The sequence below is a fragment of the Macaca thibetana genome, chromosome 12, assembly GCF_024542745.1.
Source record: "Macaca thibetana thibetana isolate TM-01 chromosome 12, ASM2454274v1, whole genome shotgun sequence".
Taxonomy (NCBI): domain Eukaryota; kingdom Metazoa; phylum Chordata; class Mammalia; order Primates; family Cercopithecidae; genus Macaca; species Macaca thibetana.
Genome location: NC_065589.1, coordinates 9,268,088 through 9,284,827, shown reverse-complemented (window position 1 = coordinate 9,284,827; position 16,740 = coordinate 9,268,088). Strand labels below are relative to the sequence as shown.

The following is a 16,740-nucleotide window of genomic DNA, read 5'->3' as shown; positions in this document are numbered from 1 at the left end:
AAAAACAGAATGGAATGGAATGGAATGGAACAGGCTGGGTGCGGTGGCTCACGCCTGTAATCCCAGCACTTTGGGAGGCTGAGGTGGGCAGATCACCTGTGGTCAGGAGTTTGAGACCAGCCTGGCCAACATGGTGAAATCGCGTCTCTACTAAAAATACAAAAATTAGCCAGGCATGTTGGTGGGTGCCTGTAATCCCAGCTACTCAGGAGGCTGAGGTAGGAGAATTGCTTGAACCTGGGAGGCGGAGGTTGCAGTGAGCCGAGATTGTGCCACTGCACTCCAGCCTGGGCATCAGAGCAAGGCTCCATCTCAAACAAACAAAAAACAAACAAAAAACCCACAAAAATTAGCTGGGCATGGTGGTGCGCTACTCGGGAGGCTGAGGTGGGAAAATCGCTCAAACTTGGGAGGTAGAGATTGCAGAGAGCTGAGATTGCGCCACTACACTCCAGCCTGAGCGACAGAGCAAGACTCCATTGGAAAAAAAAAAAAAAGAATACAATAGAATAGAATAGAACAAAACGGAATGGATTGGAAAATCTCAGAGTGGGTCACACATGGTGAAGCTGAATATGGTATCAGGAGAGTTGTTTCAGATGTTTGTGTCTGTTTACTGGGCTATGTTACAAATCCAACTTTCAGAACATCTCGAAGCTACTGGTCCAGGAAAATGGGGTGGGGTGTGCGCAGTCGAGATGGGGGAAGACGAGGTGATTACAGAAGAAGGGGGCACAGAACAATGGGAAATGAAATTGGTTGTGTTAGATCTTATAGTTTTCTGTAAGAGAGACCCCAAATTCAGATTTTTAGGTGACCTTTCTTGATTTTTACAACACTGTACAGGCCCAACAAAGCACCACCTGTTTCCTGTTCTAGGAGAGGAGAAGGTCTTAGCACAGCTGCAGGGCTTCAGGAAAGGGGGCGAGCCCTGAGCCCAGGGAGTTTGAGAGAAGTGCCTGAATGCCTGGGGGCCTGGGGGCTCGACAGCTGAGGAACTCAGGTGGGCAAGCAGAGCAGGCGCTGGTGTGGCTGAACAATGGCTGGCTGATGGCAGGGAAGGATGCGTATTTATTTTCCACCTAGAGTTTAGAACTGCTATGGTTCCCTGGTTGCAGAACCGATAAATCGTGCTTCATATGTCACCATGGACAGAACTGGCTTCCTGTAATTTTTGTCAGCTCTCCTTTCCCCTCCAGGCAGTGGTGGAGGGCAGGCTGGTGCCCTCCTCTGGCTCCCCAACACCTGTGAACGTGCAGAGATGAGGGAGGTTACCGAGGGCTTGCACTGGGGGCCAGGGGCTTCACACACTGGGAATCGGGGGAAGGTCACTGGCAGATGTGTTCATTCAACCCACACAATGCTTAAAAGTCTTTTTATTTAATTTAAAAACTAGGAGATTTCACTCCAAATTCCACATGGAGTTTCTTTTTAAAAAATCGAGCTGGCTGGGCGCGATGGCTCACGCCTATAATCCCAGCACTTTGGGAGGCCAAGGCAGGCAGATCACGAGGTCAGGAATTTGAGACCAGCCTGGCCAACATAGTGAAACCCCAACTCTACTAAAAATACAAACATCAGCCGCGCATGGTGGCGCATGCCTGTAATCCCAGCTACTCTGGAGGCTGAGGCAAGAGAATCGTTTGAACCCGGGAGGCAGAGGTTGCGGTGAGCCGAGATCACACCACTGCACTCCAGCCTGGGGGCAACAGAGTGAGACTCTGTCTCCAAAAAAATAAAAAATAAAAAATAAAAAATCGAGCTGCCAGCACTGGGTGCCTTGCTGCCTGGCCACATGAGGCTGCCGCTGAACAGCAGGTGACCATGGGGGTCAGGGTTTCACACTATATCAGGGGATTCCTGGACCCCAGCGCTGGCCCTGTGAGTGCCTGTACCTCTGGCCCCTGCTGTAGGCAGTGGAAGTCAATAACATGTGCGGGGTCACAGTTGGGGACACCTAAGTGTGCAAGGTGGCGGGAGGCAAGGACAGCGAGGATGCAAATGACTGTCCACGGCAGCAGGAGGGCTCATGGGGCAGGCGGATCCCCTCCCTCTAAGGGCTTTGGGCCCATGGCACACTCCTTGTGCTACTGTCATTGTTTCACTGTTAGTATGCTTCCAAATCCCTAAATGGTGCAACCCCAAATAGGACACGGCCAAGACAAAAAGAGATAGTGCCACGTCACGTGCCCTACGTGAGGTGTGGCCCTCTGGCCCGGCACCCGGGGCGGGAGGCACTGATCGCTGCCTGTCTGCTGTCTCTTCCCAACAGTCCTGTGGGGTTGACTTTGAGGTCAAAGCATTCGCCACAGACAGCGCCGATGACGAAGAGGACAAAATCCCCAAGAAGTAAGAGTCTGGTTGTGGAATAGGTGAGGGGTCTGCGGTGGGGGTGGAGAGAAGAAATGGCCTTACCTTGTCTCTGTGGGACAGAACTCTTCCCACAGGGCTGGCACAGCTGGGGTACCATCTGCATGTGGGATAGAGGTCAAAGGTTGATCATTTCTGGGAAAAAAAAAAATACAAGAAAATGACAGGGAAGTTAGCAATCTCCAGGGCTCACGTAATCCCGTGAAACTCCCAGGTTTCTCCTTTCTTTAGGTTTTTGGTTTGTTTGTTTGTTTTTTTGTGGTAAAATATACACAACATGAAGTTAGCCATTTTAACCACTTTTGTATTTTATTTTATTTTTCTTTTGGAAGTGGAGCCTCGCTCTGTCGCCCAGGCTGGAGTGCAATGTGACCTCGGCTCACTGCAACCTCCGCCTCCCAGGTTCAAGCGACTCTTCTGCCTCAGCCTCTCGAGTAACTGGGATTAAAGGTGCCCGCCACCACACCTGGCTAATTTTTTTTTTTTTTTGTATTTTTAGTAGAGACGGGGTTTCACCATGTTGGCCAGGCTGGTCTTGATCTCCTGACCTCAAGTGATCCGCCCGCCTTGGCCTCCCAAAGTGCTGGGATTACAGGCGTGAGCCACTGTGCTCGGCCCATTTTAACCACTTTTAAATGTACCATTCAGTGGCTTAAGGACATTCCGAATGTTGTGTAGCCATCACTGCTGTCTATACTCAAAACTTTCTCATTGCCCGAGCAGGAACTCTACAACCATTAAGCCTACCGTTCCATCCCTCCCATTCTCCCACCCGTGTGCTGTTTTCTTTTTTTACCTAAACAAGGTTTCCGCCTGGCCCTTCACCCAGTCTCCTCCTGCCCCATGTACACATCTCTGGAGGCGCAGGAGAGTGAGCTGCAGTAATGGAGCTTGTATGTATATCGCAGCTATTCCATGGGGTCCTTGAGGCCCTCACACCTCAGCCTCTCTGAGAGGAGGCAGAGCCGGGAGCCCATGGAGCCTAAGAGGCTAAGCTTGGCCCTTGGGACGTTGCCTGGCCCCACAGCTTTCCCCCCAGGGAAGGGACCAGAAACCAGACCCCCAGGCTCTCCCACCATCAGGGCTGCCTCAGGCTCTGACCAGTGTCCTTGCCCTCTTTCCGTCCACCCTGTCTCCATGTGGAGTGTTCCTGGAGAACCCCCGTGTGACGGTTGGGAGAGAACAGAGGCCTCCCTGAAGCGGCCTGGGTGCCAATCCCTGGCTTGTCTGTGGCTGTTCCCCGCAGGAGCTCCGTGCGGTTACTGATCCGGAAAGTACAGCATGCCCCACTTGAGATGGGTCCCCAGCCCCGAGCTGAGGCGGCCTGGCAGTTCTTCATGTCTGACAAGCCCCTGCAGCTTGCGGTCTCTCTCAGCAAAGAGGTAACCACCTACCATCGCTACTACCCAAAGGGCAGCAGGCCTGGGGGCAGGCCCCACACCCCCTGTTCACCAGCCCCAGCCTCTGTCTACGTGGGTGCCTTGCAAGGAAGCTTGTTTTTAGGATAAAGCACCAACATGCGTAAGTGATTGGCCTGTTTTCACAGCCTGGAGCTGGTCAGCATGGTCCTTAGTGGAGGGTTTCCACCTACTGGCTGTCCCGAGGGACTGGGGAAGGAAGGGGCGCTGCTTTGCACATACCTGCCCCCCAGCTATCCTTGCCCTCTCCACCTCCATTGGCCTTGTTCACCATGGAGCATCAATAGCTGTGATATCGCAAATTCTTCACTTCCTGGGAAATTTAAATTTTGCAGAAACCATATGGGATGGCGGTGTCACCTGTGATGTCATCTCTTAGGGGTGGCATGGTGGGAAAAGGTGAAAGCTGCTGGCCGAGGCTGCCTCTGGTTCCTCTGGTCAGCAGTCAGCCGTGTGTGCACTGTGTGTGCATACACGTGTGGGGGTGTGCCCAGGGGCTGGGTTACACGGGCTCTGCTGGGCGGGATGCCAGCACTTGGCTTTCCCAGTGGTTTCCTTTCACTTCACTCATCCTGCCCCCATCACCTCCTGACCCCTGGCCTCCTCCATGGGATGACTGGAACTCCATCCCCTCCCTAGCTTCCCACAGGTGGGTGGAATGTGTTTCAGGCCCTTCCTTGGAAGAAACGTATTGCTATCACTTCATCTTCCTCACATTCTGCCGCTTTTCATCTAGTGAAAGGGATTGAGATGAATCTAGAAAGCTGTGAGATTAAAGACACCACCACATCTGTTCTCTTCTGACCTGTCTGCTGACTTTTCCAGATCTATTTCCATGGGGAACCCATCCCTGTGACCGTGACTGTCACCAATAACACAGAGAAGACCGTGAAGAAGATTAAAGCATTCGGTAGGACCTTCTTCTCAAAAGTAGAGGGTAGTCTTCTAGAGTTTCTGATCCTGTTTCCTGAGGGGTCACTTCTCTCGTCTGACAAGGCCCTTCTGGGTCCTTGGAACTGGCTACTTGTCTCTGCCGTCATCGGCAGCAGGACTGTGGAGGGAGAAAGGCCTTACAAGTCATCTCAGTCAACTTCCTGCCCACTTACGGCTGGCTTTTGTCTTGGAACAAAATTCCTGACAAGTGATCTCTTTCCATGGTCATGCCTTCCTGGAGGGGCCCACAGTGCTCGGCATTGCTGACAGGTGCAGCACAGTGTCGTGGGTGAGGCCTAATTTGTGGACTCCTGCTGTGGGCTCTGTGATCCCAGCATCTGCAGCAGGGGCTCCTTGTCTGCCTTCCCAGGCTTTGTGTGGCTCTAAGGAGAGGTCCCATGTGGAGGCGCTTTGTAAATGTTGAAGTGTGACTGTCTCGGCTCAAATGGCCATCATGTCATGGCTGACCCTGCCATATCCTACAGGGGAGGTGCCTTTGCCTGCTGTTCCCACACATTAACTAAGCTCAGAGGGCATCAAAGCACAGGGGGTCATATATGTTGGTCTTATGTGGCTCTTTTACGAGAAAGACATGATGGAATCACCTGTGAGGGTAACCTCTAAGTTCAGTTTTTAACTCAAACATTTGATGACCGAGACAAAATGAGACTTATACATCTTGGGGTGACTAACTATCCCAGATGGCCCAGGACTGAGGATGTGGAACTTCCAGTCCTAAAATGGGCTATCCCAGGCAAGCCAGGGTGAGCAGTGGCCCTAGGTGTCATATACCACTTTTCCCTGTGAGTCATCACAGATGAGGGTCAGCAACTCTGATGCGTGCAGGCTAAGGAATTCTAGACTTTTCTTTTCCTTCCTTCCTTCCTTCCTTCCTTCCCTCCCTCCCTCCCTCCCTCCCTCTTTCTTTCCTTCCTTCCTTCCTTCCTTCCTTCCTTCCTTCCTTCCTTCCTTCCTTCCTTCCTTCCTTCCTTCCTTCCTTCCTTCCTTCCTTCCTTCTTTTTTTGACAGAGTCTCCCTCTGTTGCCCAGCCTGGAGTGCAGTGGTGTGATCTCGGCTCACTGCAACCTCCACCGCCTGGATCAAGCCATTCTCCTGCCTCAGCCTCCCAAGTAGCTGGGATTACAGGCGTGCACCAATTTTGCCCAGCTAGTTTTGTATTTTCAGTAAAGAGGGGGGTTTCGCCATGTTGACCAGGCTGGTCTCAAACCCCTGACCTAAGGTGATCCACCCGCCTCGGCCTCCCAAAGTGCTGGGATTACCGGCATGAGCCACTGCACCCAGAGAGCTGTTAAATTTTTTAAAACAAAATAGTAATTGCTTTATATAGACTGGGCACTCTGCTGCATATCTTGCACAAATTGTTTCTTTATCCTCAAACTTTGGCTGGGTGTGGTGGCTCACCCCTGTAATCCCAGCATTTGGGGAGGCCAAGGTGGGAGGATCCCTTGAGCCCAGGAGTTCAAGACCAGTCTGGGCAATGTAGGGAGACCCTGCCTTTATTTATTTTTTTTTAATCCTCAAACTTAATTTTAAAGGTGATTAAAAGTCATCTTTTTAATCATCACAACGTCCCTATGAGTTAGATGCAGTTATTACCCCCATTTTACTGATGGGGAAACTGAGGCTTAGAATAGCTAAATAATTCACCCCACAGTTAGTGGCTAAGCCAAGACTGGCACCCAAACAGCCTGGCTCCAGGCCCACCTTCCTGTCCACCGCGTTCTACCCACCAATCGGTCCTGTGCTGCCTCTAACTAGTCTCTCGGAGGACAGGAAGGACAATGTTCATGAAATAAGATGGAGGGTGTTAGATGGGGCTAAGCATGGGAAAGGAGGGGTCTCCCAGGAGCTGCAGCCTGGGAGTTGCAGGCACTGGGCTATGGGTGGGAGTTGATACAGAGCAGGTTATGGGTGACCAGAAATGACCTGGAGACAGAACTTCAAAACCACAGCCTTGAAGCTGAGGGCTGAGAAAGCCAAGCCTGGGAAGTGGAGGGAAACCATCATCAGAGAGGAGAGACCAGCGTGCACCCTGGGAGGCCGCAGGGAATGTGCATGTGTTGGGGGACCAGTGCTGACCACCTGACTCCCGTCTTCCTCTTGCAGTGGAACAGGTGGCCAATGTGGTTCTCTACTCGAGTGATTATTACGTCAAGCCTGTGGCTATGGAGGAAGCGCAGTGAGTAGCTGGTGGGGTTTCCATTTCCTGGGCGTCTCAGCCTTCTGTGTCAAGTTTCTCACCGGTTATTGCTGAAGAGGGAACTAGAATGTTCAGCTAGCTCGCCAGCCTTCCACTTCCTTCCTCTTTCTCCCTTCGAGGGCTGCACAGAAAGTGAGCATCTTATCTCTGCATCTACCACACCCCTCTGTGCCCATCTTACAGGAGTTCTGAGGATTAATCCTAGCCAAAGAATGATGTAGAGGAGAGACGTAAATTCAGAAATGTCACCGTGGGATCAACTGGCTTTTTCTATTTATCCTTGGAATGAATTGTTAGGAATTTGATACTATTTCCGCCTCCCAGAAGATGGTCAAATGAACTGTCAGCCCAGGCTAGGATTCCCTATCTTTTGATCTCAAATTGAAAATCGTAATACCAGTGACAGCTGGATTATAATATATCCATTCTTAGCCGGTTGTTGTGAATGACTTTTCCCCTTTGTTAGAATCAAAAACAAATGAGAATCCTGCCATGGTTCCTTTATGCTGGCCTGAGAGACCTGCCCAGCTTTGCGGTGTGCCACAAAGTCAATAGATTGATTTAACACATGGCTTGGAGTGGAGGGCGATGATCCCCCACCTCCAGCCCCACAAGAGGATAGCTTGGCCAGGTCTTAACTCTTTGCCTCGCTGGCATGTTCTAAGCACCATTGTATGTAAAAAATATTAGCAGGGTTAGAGGAAGGTTAGGGTAGGGGAGTGATGAAAGACAAACTGATTCCTTAAGATAATATAAAGTAATAGATATATTTTTTTGAGATGGAGTCTCACTCCGTTGCCCAGGCTGGAGTGCAGTGGTGAGATCTCGGCTCACTGCAACCTCCACCTACCAGGTTCAAGCCATTCTCCTGCCTCAGTCTCCCAAGTAGCTGAGATTACAGATGCCCGCCGCCACGCCTAGCTAAATTTTTTTTTTTTTCTTTTTTGAGACAGAGTTTTGCTCTTGTTGCTCAGGCTGGAGTGCAATGGCGCGATCTCGGCTCACTGCAACCTCTGCCTTCCAGGTTAAAGCAATTCTCCTGCCTCTACCTCCTGAGTACCTGGGATTACGGGGTCACACCACCACCCCTGGCTAATTTTTTGTATTTTTAGTAGAAACGGAGTTTCACCATGTTAGCCAGGCTGGTCTCGAACCCCTGACCTCAGGTATCTGCCCACCTCGGCCTCCCAAAGTGCTGAGAGATTGCAGGCGTGAGCCACCGTGCCTGACTGATTTTGTATTTTTAGTAGAGACAGGGTTTCACCTGTTGGCCAGGCTGGTCTCAAACTGCTGACCTCAGGTGATCTACCTGCCTCAGCCTCCCAAAGTGCTGGAATTACAGGTGTGAGCTACCACACCCAGCCTATACGGTAATATTTAAAAGGCAACTTTAGGAGAAACTATTACTGTTACTCAAAACAGATTCAACCTTCAGGTCTAGAAGGGAGGGAGACAGGAAAGAACCACCACTTATTGCCTCCTTTCTGCCAAGCCTGGGCTCTGTTCTGCCTTTAGGGGATCCTCACACATCCCTGTGTCCTGGGGGTCTTGGCCCTGGTTCACCTTTCCACATGTGCTCAGCAACATGGGAGCCAAGGGTCCTGGCCCAGTTTTCCCCTAATATGTATTCCATCGCCTGGTCTTCTTTCAAAGTGTTGGGTGCATTTTGGGTCAAAGATTCCCAGGAAACTGGAAAGCATCCCAAAGTCCCCCGAAGGCTGGAGGAGCCTGGGAGCTGGACTGGACCGTGCTGATGAGTCTCAGGCTAGAGGTCACTCAGAAGGCTGCAGGGCAGGAGCCATCGTCCCAGAGCCCTGTGGCTTCTGGGGCTTTGGTGGGCAGGCTTGCACGGAACCAGGTCAGACCTGACTCCCAAGCTGCTCCCCGCCGTCCAAACCCACATCCTGAAGCTCTGGGGAGCGGCCCCAGGGCCTAGACATAGTCCTTTGGCAAGCTCTGCACACACACACAAAGTCCATCCTCTGAGCCCAACCCCAAGGGCCCTCTTCCTATTCCAGCCATCTTTACAATGCTGTTTCTGCTTTTTTCAATGCCCAAATTATGCTCATGAAGAGAGGTTCTACCAGGACCCAGATGGTAGGATGTGGGCCACCTTGGGCTCTGGCAGATTTCCGGAAAGAGCATCCTGTAGACATTGGAGGCAGGATAGGGAACAGCTGCTTTTACCTATCCAGGAAAACTTGATTAGGGAAAGGAAGTCCTTTCCCAGAGAGGCAGTTCAGACTTCCAGCTGTCTCAGGACAGCCTTAGAATGGTCCTGATGCTGGCCACACCCCACCTTCTTCAGGCTAGGCACAGGAGGGAGGGTGTGCTGCCGGCACGAATGGGCTCTGCCGTCAGACAGTGTGCAGCCACTTGACCATGAGCACACTTCCCGTCTGGAAAATGGGGATCTTGGGAGCACCTGCTTGGTACGGAGTTGATGAGGGTAAGGTGAGAGGTTTTGGGGACAGGCCTTAGCACCAGGTCCGGCACACAGCACGCATGTGAGCAGAGGAGCCAACTCCCCAGTCACGGAGGCTGCTTCGTGATCCTGGCCGTGCTGCCACGTGTCTGCCTGGAGAAACACACACTGCTGTGTCCCCAGCTTGATCCCAGACCCGCCCGTTGGCACAGGGTCCCCGCCATCTGTCAGATGTTGAGAAATCTATACCCCGACTGATGTGGAAGAAGATCCAGTAGAGAAAGAACATGTGCTGTTTGGACCCAAGCCAGTCTGTCTGTGTGATCCACAAACTGTGGGTCCCTGCGTTGCCCCTCTAGACAACTTACCACACAGTCACACTGTGACCTCCTTATAGCGACAGTTTTTGGTGACAAGAGCCTTTCTGGCCTGGGCTCGTTGCTGACGCTAACCAGAAGGTTCTGCAGGCCACTGTGTGGTTCATAGTCTCAGGAGGAGACTGTGGTCTCTGACTCTCAAGCCAGTTGGTCTCATTAACTCCATAGAATATTCTAGAAATTCAGCAATTCAGAATAGGCTGAGTTGCTTGAAGCAATATCCTCCTTGTGCTGCCAGCCCACCCTGAGATTTCACAAGCACTGTTCTGCTTCTCGTAAGGCAAGTTCCCAGGCACCTGAACCCAGCTTCCCAGGAGGTCCATCAGGGGATATGGATCCTGGAAAATGCCTAATGTCAAATAGGGGCTCATGGGGCCCATGGCAGCTTTTATGGTTATAAATCTCCTCTGTTCTTCTTCCTCTAGAGAAAAAGTGCCGCCAAACAGCACTTTGACCAAGACGCTGACGCTGCTGCCCTTGCTGGCTAACAATCGAGAAAGGAGAGGCATTGCCCTGGACGGGAAAATCAAGCATGAGGACACGAACCTTGCCTCCAGCACCATGTAAGTCCTTGAGGCTCAGGGAATAGGCCCCAGCAGGGCGGGCTGGTGCTGGTCTGCTCCCCTTCACGTCACCCTGCTGGACTCGCAGGCGCACACATGCAGCATGGTGGCCTGGTGTGTGTAGTGTGGACTGCATACCTAGGGGCCCAAACAAGGATCCCACTGTCACCCCTGGTGTGATGTGGGGGTTACACCCGTGGGCCCTGGAGACAGCTGTGCGCTAATCCCAGCTCTGCTGCTGACCCTGGGAAAATGCCTTGAGTTCTCTGAGAACCTGTTTTCCTGTCTGTAAAGTGGGGGCAATAATAGTTCAAGTCTCATAGAGTGGCTATAAGGATTCAGTGAGACAGTCCATGTAAAGTGTGGGGCCTGACATACAGTGAGTGCTCCAGGAATGTCAGCTACTGTTTTAGAAGCATCACTGGCTAGTGTAGTGCCCTAAGCATGTAAACTGAGTGATACTCTTGGCTGTATTCATTCATTCATCCATTTCCGTCAGGAATTGTGAAGAACAGGAGGTCCTAATGACTTTAGATGTCCATTAAATTTAAATGAAATTAGGTACTGATCTGCTGACCCTGACTCAAAGGACCACTGGCTGAATTTGGGCAGCAGATCTAGCAAAGACTGTGCAGTGAAGTTCCCAAGATAGCATCCGCTGTCCTTCTGAACCATGCTTTTGCGCTTCCCTTCCCAGGAGCGTGTCTGTTGGTGAACTCTCAGAGTTTTGGGTTGGGGCCAAAACCCAGGCTCAGGGCCCACTCACTGCCACCTCCCTATGTGATGGGCTGCGGGTTCCCTCTGTGGCCCCAGTAGACCACCTCCAAGGTGATGCCAACGGCTGGGAGACTGGATTGTTTGACCCCAAGACCCTGACGCTCAGTAGCTCACACTCTCAGACACCGAGAGTGGGGAGCAGTGAACACCTGGCAGAAAGCAGGTGGAAGTCAAAGGATTTTCTGAGGATAATTGGCCAAGTGACTGTGTTAGATTCTAAAGCACATTCGTTAACTCCAGGAGAGACTATCAGGGAAACTGAGAGCCTAGATCAATGCATTCAAGGGCGTAGGAATAATAAGATGAACAATGATGGCTCACTGCACTGTGGGAATGTTTCGTGGTGTGTGGACTAGTTTCTAAACATGTATGACTCGGCAGGGCGTGGTGGCTCATACCTGTAATCCCAGCACTTTGGGAAGCTGAGGCAGGCGGATCACCTAAGGTCAGGAGTTGGAGACCACCCTGGCCAACATGGTGAAACCCCGTCTCTACTAAAAGTACAAATATTAGCTGGGCCTGGTAGTGGGTGCCTGTAATCCCAGCTACTCGGGAGGCTGAGATAGGAGAATCGCTTGAACCTGGCAGGTGGAGGTTGTGGTGAGCCGAGATCACACCATTGCATTCTAGCCTGTTGACAGAGCGAGACTCCATCTCAGAAAAAAAAACAAAAAAAACAACAACAAAACAAAACAAAAAAACATTTATGACTCTCCGCACCTCCATGAAGAAGGTATATTTATATGCATTTTATGGATAAAGAAATTGAGGTTGAGCCAGAATGAAAGACTTATCCAAGGTCACTGAATCAGTTAATAGCAGAGCAAAGTACACTCCACAGCAAATCTCCCAATCCAGGAAGATGCCAGGGAACAAAGTTTGCAGGGCGTTCTCAGGCAGGTGGCAGAGCACATTCTGTTCAGCAGCTGCTCGGCCCTATTCAGTGCAAGGTAGTTAGTCCCAGCTGGGGGCAGTAGCTCACACCTGTAATCCCAGCACTTTAGAAGGCCAAGGTGGGCGAATCGCTTGAGCCCAGGAGTTTAAGACCAGCCTGGGCAACATGGCGAAACCCCATATCCACAGAAAATTAAAACATTAGCTGGGCATGGTGGCACATGCCTGTAGTCCCAGCTATTTGAGAGGCTGAGATGAGAGGATTGCTTGAGCCCAGGAGGTCAAGGTTACAGTGACCTATGATCATGCCATTGCACTCCAGCCTGGGTAACAAAATGAGACCCTGTCTCCAAAAAAAAAAAAAAAAGTCAATCCCAGCAAGGGGAGGATCTCAAGCTTGTACCCCCTTTTTTTCCCTTTGGAGGCATCCTCTCTTCACGAGGTACTTGGCCATACTCCGTAAGTCCACATAAAGATATTCTGCCCTCTTTTTTAAAATTATTTTTATTTTTTTTTTCGGACAAAGTCTCACTCTGTCACCCAGGTTGGAGTGCAGTAGCGCAATCTTGGCTCACTGCAACCTCCGCCTCCCGGGTTCAAGAGATTCTCCTGGCTCAGCCTCCTGAGTAGCTGGGATTAGAGGCTCCCACCACCACACCTGGCTAATTTTGTACTTTCAATAGAGATGGGGTTTCACCATGTTGTCCAGGCTAGTCTTGAACTTCCTGAACTCAAGCGATCTGCCTGCCTCGGTCTCCCAAAGTGCTGGGATTAAAAGTGTGAGCCACTATGTCTGGCTATTCTGTCCTCTTTTAAAGGAGCTCCAGACACCAAGGAGCTCTCTGGGGAGCACTGTGGTTCTAGAAACATGTGCTGAGACACTTCCCCTCAGAGGCTCCCGAGCTGACGTCTTCTTCCAGGCCCAGCACCTGCTGGCCACCTCCCCAACTCTTTTTCCAGAGCTGTTCCACCCTCCCCTGCCTTCTGCCTGTAGCCTTCCGGTTTCTGGGCTTGTTTTCTATCATTATTTACATGATTTTTGCTAGCATTTCATGACTTTTTTCATACCTTAATTCCTGTTATTGGATATCCTGGAGTACTCATGTCCTCCACGTTGGATCCCACGTGATAAGCATCGGTGATGAAATGCCCAGCACAGTGCCTGCCAGATAGTAGGACTTCAGTACATATTAGTGGGATCTGGAATGACATTTCTGTCAAGGAATGTCACATTGCACTGTCTTTGGGGACACATCTGAGGGTCTTGCACATCCTGCACATTCACTTAAATATTGACAGCTCTCACTTGGTGCCAGGTCTGATGTTGGGTGCTGGGGACACACAGCTGGATATCTTGGAAGGCAGGAGAGAAGGAGGGGTCATTCTGGTGCAGGGTTGTGTTGGCAAGTCTGGCGCGGGGGGCGCTGGGACACAGCTGGAGATGAAGTAGCAAAGGCAGGCCAGGGCGGCTTGCGGGCTGCTTCTGAGGCTGAACCTGCAGGTGGCCACAGAGCTCAGAGAAGGGGCCTGGCACGTGGGAGATGAGTTGCTGAGATAATCCAGGCAGGCAAAGCCTGCAGGAGGACTTGGGGACCTGCAGAGATGGCAGTTTTGGCAGGTGGTAGAAGGGAGGAGCTGAGGAGGATGACCGGGGGATGTGCATCTGTAGAGGTCAAGCACAGAGAAGGGGGATGCACGCTCTGCCCTCTGGGAGCTTCTAGAGGAGAAGATGCAGGAATTCCTCCAGTGCCTGCAAGGAGTCCCCATACCCACTCCCCAAGTACGTGAACTTCTAGGACTTTGGCAGCTCAGTGAGGTTACCAGTCCCTGGAGAACCTCCATGACGGCATGCCTGCCCGGAATGGAAAGGTTGCCCATCTGCTCTTCACCCTCCTCTGCTCTCCATCATCCTTCTCCTTTTCCTTTCTGTTTGGGCAGCATTAAAGAGGGCATAGACCGGACCGTCCTGGGGATCCTGGTGTCTTACCAGATCAAGGTGAAGCTCACAGTGTCAGGGTAAGTGTCCCAGCACCAACCCTCGGGCTGCTCTGTCCTGGTCTTAGATGGTCTGAACTGTTCCTTTCCTGAATGACTGGGAGACAGAAAGCAAGGAAAGGCCCACAGCTTCTACCAAGGATTACCAAGTAGAGCTTGGGAGAGATTCTGTTTGTCTAGTACCATGCTTCTGTCTGATAAAATGTCAGGTGGGAAAGGGTGGAGAAGCAGACTGTGAAATGTGTGCACTCTTAGTTCCACTTTGCAAAAATACATGTGCATATGTGCATGTGGTGGAAGCTGATGTGCAAGAATGAAGATTAGTCAAAGGTTATCCTTCAGAAAAGAGTAACTGCTGTGAAATGACCCAGTAAATCTTCATGTATTTGCATCTTAGAAGGTATCGATCCATAAAGTAGGGACCTTCCCCTCCCTTCTCGCACATGTAATCACAGGGCGTGGGAGTCTTCTTTTCATACAAGAGTGCCAATATCTCAGAGTTTTAAGGGAACAGGTTTCCACTTTCATTTTCGTGTGAAACCAATTTCTTCCATTTGTTTAATCTTACCAAAAAGGAAAAACTTGAATTCTCATTTTTGTTTCAAGTTCCATTGCCAAAGACTCTGGCCTTTTACTTGGACAAGCCTTGAGTATTTCTGCCATCAAAGGCAAGTCTGTGCCTAGGTTTCACACTTCTAAGTAGTGAAGAATTCCCGGCTGGGCGCAGTGGCTCACGCCTATAATCCCAGAACTTTGGGAGGCCGAGGCGGGTGGATCACGAGGTCAGGAGATGGAGACCATCCTGGCTAACAAGGTGAAACCCCGTCTCTAATAAAAATACAAATATTAGATGGGCGTGGTGGCAGGAGCCTGTAGTCCCAGCTACTCGGGGGGCTGAGGCAGGAGAATGGCGTGAAGCTGGGAGGCAGAACTTGCAGTGAGCCGAGATTGCGCCACTGCACTCCAGCCTGGGCGACAGAGCGAGATTCCGTCTCAAAAAAAAAAAAAAAAAAAAAAAAAAAAAAAATTCCCTTGAATAAAATAAGGGTTTAAAAAAAAGAGTTTCCCAAATTTCTAACAAAGTAGAACATGGGTCTGTTTTGCATTTTTCGTTAGTATAGTGTTTTTTTTTTTTAAATTTCTCACAGTGGATAGTGCATAAAAGGATCTAAAAACAGGGTGGAGTTTCTTTTAGCAGTCAAGGAAAGCAACCAGCAGGTATTTCACAATAACCCATGTGACTTACCTTGAATGTTAGGGCTTGACTTTTTTTTTTTTTTTTTTTGAGATGGAGTATCACTCTGGAGTGCAGTGGCATGATCTCGGCTCACTGCAACCTCCACCTCCCAGGTTCAAGTGATTCTCCTGCCTCCGCCTCCCGAGTAGCTGGGATTACAGGTGCACACCACCATGCCTGGCTAATTTTTGTATTTTTAGTAGAGACGGGGTTTCACCATGTTGGCCAGGCTGATCTTGAACTCCTGACCTCAAGTGATCTGCCCGCCTCAGCCTCCCAAAGTGCTGATTTACAGGCATGAGCCACCACGCCCAACCAACTTTTTTTTTTGAGACAGAGTCTTGTTCTGAGACTCAGGCTAGAGTACAGTGGTATGATCTCAGCTCACTGCAACCTCCACCTCCCAGGTTCAAGCAATTCTCCTGCCTCAGCTGGGATTACAGGCACCTGCCACCATGCCCAGCTGATTTTTGTACTTTTAGTAGAGATGGGTTTGGTTGTTTTTTTTTGTTTTTGTTGTTGTTTTTTTTTTTTTTTTTTTTTTTTTGAGATGGAGTCTCACTCTGTCGCCCAGCCTGGAGTGCAGTGGCTCGATCTCAGCTCACTGCAAGCTCTGCCTCCGGGGTTCACGCCATTCTCCTGCCTCAGCCTCCCGAGTAGCTGGGACTACAGGCGCCTACCACCAAACCTGGCTAATTTTTTTTTTTTTTTTTTTTTTTTTGGTATTTTTAGTGGAGATGGGGTTTCACCATGTTAGCTAGGACGGTCTCGATCTCCTGACCTCGTGATCCACCCGCCTCGGCCTCCCAAAGTGCTGGGATTACAGGCGTGATCCACCATGCCCAGCCCCTTTTAAACTAATCATCTTGAGAAAGAGATGAAGTCACAGGTAGACAGCAGGAATGAAGTTGAACATTAAGGGATGCAAAGACCCTGGACGTTGGGTGTTCGGGTGCAAGGACCATGAGAGCTGGGCTGTGTCCTGCCTCTGAATCATGGGAAAGGGTTGCGTTACCACTGTGACAGTTACGACAGGCATTTATTTTGTGTTTTCTAGCTTTCTGGGAGAGCTCACCTCCAGGTAAGCCTGTTCACCTTCCTGTTTGCTTGTTTCTCAAAATATCAAAGGCAGCAAACCTGGGGCTCCAAAATGGTTTCTGGTGAAAGCTGCTTTCTGGGCAGTTGTGCTCAGAGGTGTTAGGAATGATGCTTTGCCTTCAGATGCATCACAGAACCATGGCTCATAGGCGTTTCTTTGGGACCACATTTCTTTGGAACCACAGCTAGACCTATGCCTGTGTAAGGACACACATATGCACACCTAGAAAACTGGCGCACTCCACGCAGTCAGCTTGTGTGTGTGTGGTAAAATACACATAACATAAAATTTACTATTATATTATTTATTTATTTATTTTTTGAGACGTAGTCTTACTCTGTCGCCAAGCCTGGAGCACAGTGACGTGATCTCGGCTCACCGCAACCTCCACTTCCTGGGTTCAAGTGATCCTCCCGCCTCAGCCTCCTGAG

General features: G+C 50.5%; 2 protein-coding genes across 2 annotated transcripts in view; both read left to right on the top strand.

Moving 5' to 3' along the window:
- Positions 1 to 16,740, top strand: part of DGKD (diacylglycerol kinase delta) — a 681,592-nt gene that overhangs the window by 529,603 nt on the left and 135,249 nt on the right. The window lies entirely within an intron of this gene.
- Positions 1 to 16,740, top strand: part of SAG (S-antigen visual arrestin) — a 40,659-nt gene that overhangs the window by 16,904 nt on the left and 7,015 nt on the right. Inside the window, exons 7-13 of the mRNA XM_050751568.1 lie at positions 2,273 to 2,349; positions 3,617 to 3,752; positions 4,614 to 4,698; positions 6,849 to 6,921; positions 10,170 to 10,307; positions 13,917 to 13,994; positions 16,268 to 16,291. Of these exons, the coding sequence (XP_050607525.1) occupies positions 2,273 to 2,349; positions 3,617 to 3,752; positions 4,614 to 4,698; positions 6,849 to 6,921; positions 10,170 to 10,307; positions 13,917 to 13,994; positions 16,268 to 16,291 (611 nt within the window). The remainder of the gene's footprint in view (positions 1 to 2,272; positions 2,350 to 3,616; positions 3,753 to 4,613; positions 4,699 to 6,848; positions 6,922 to 10,169; positions 10,308 to 13,916; positions 13,995 to 16,267; positions 16,292 to 16,740) is intronic.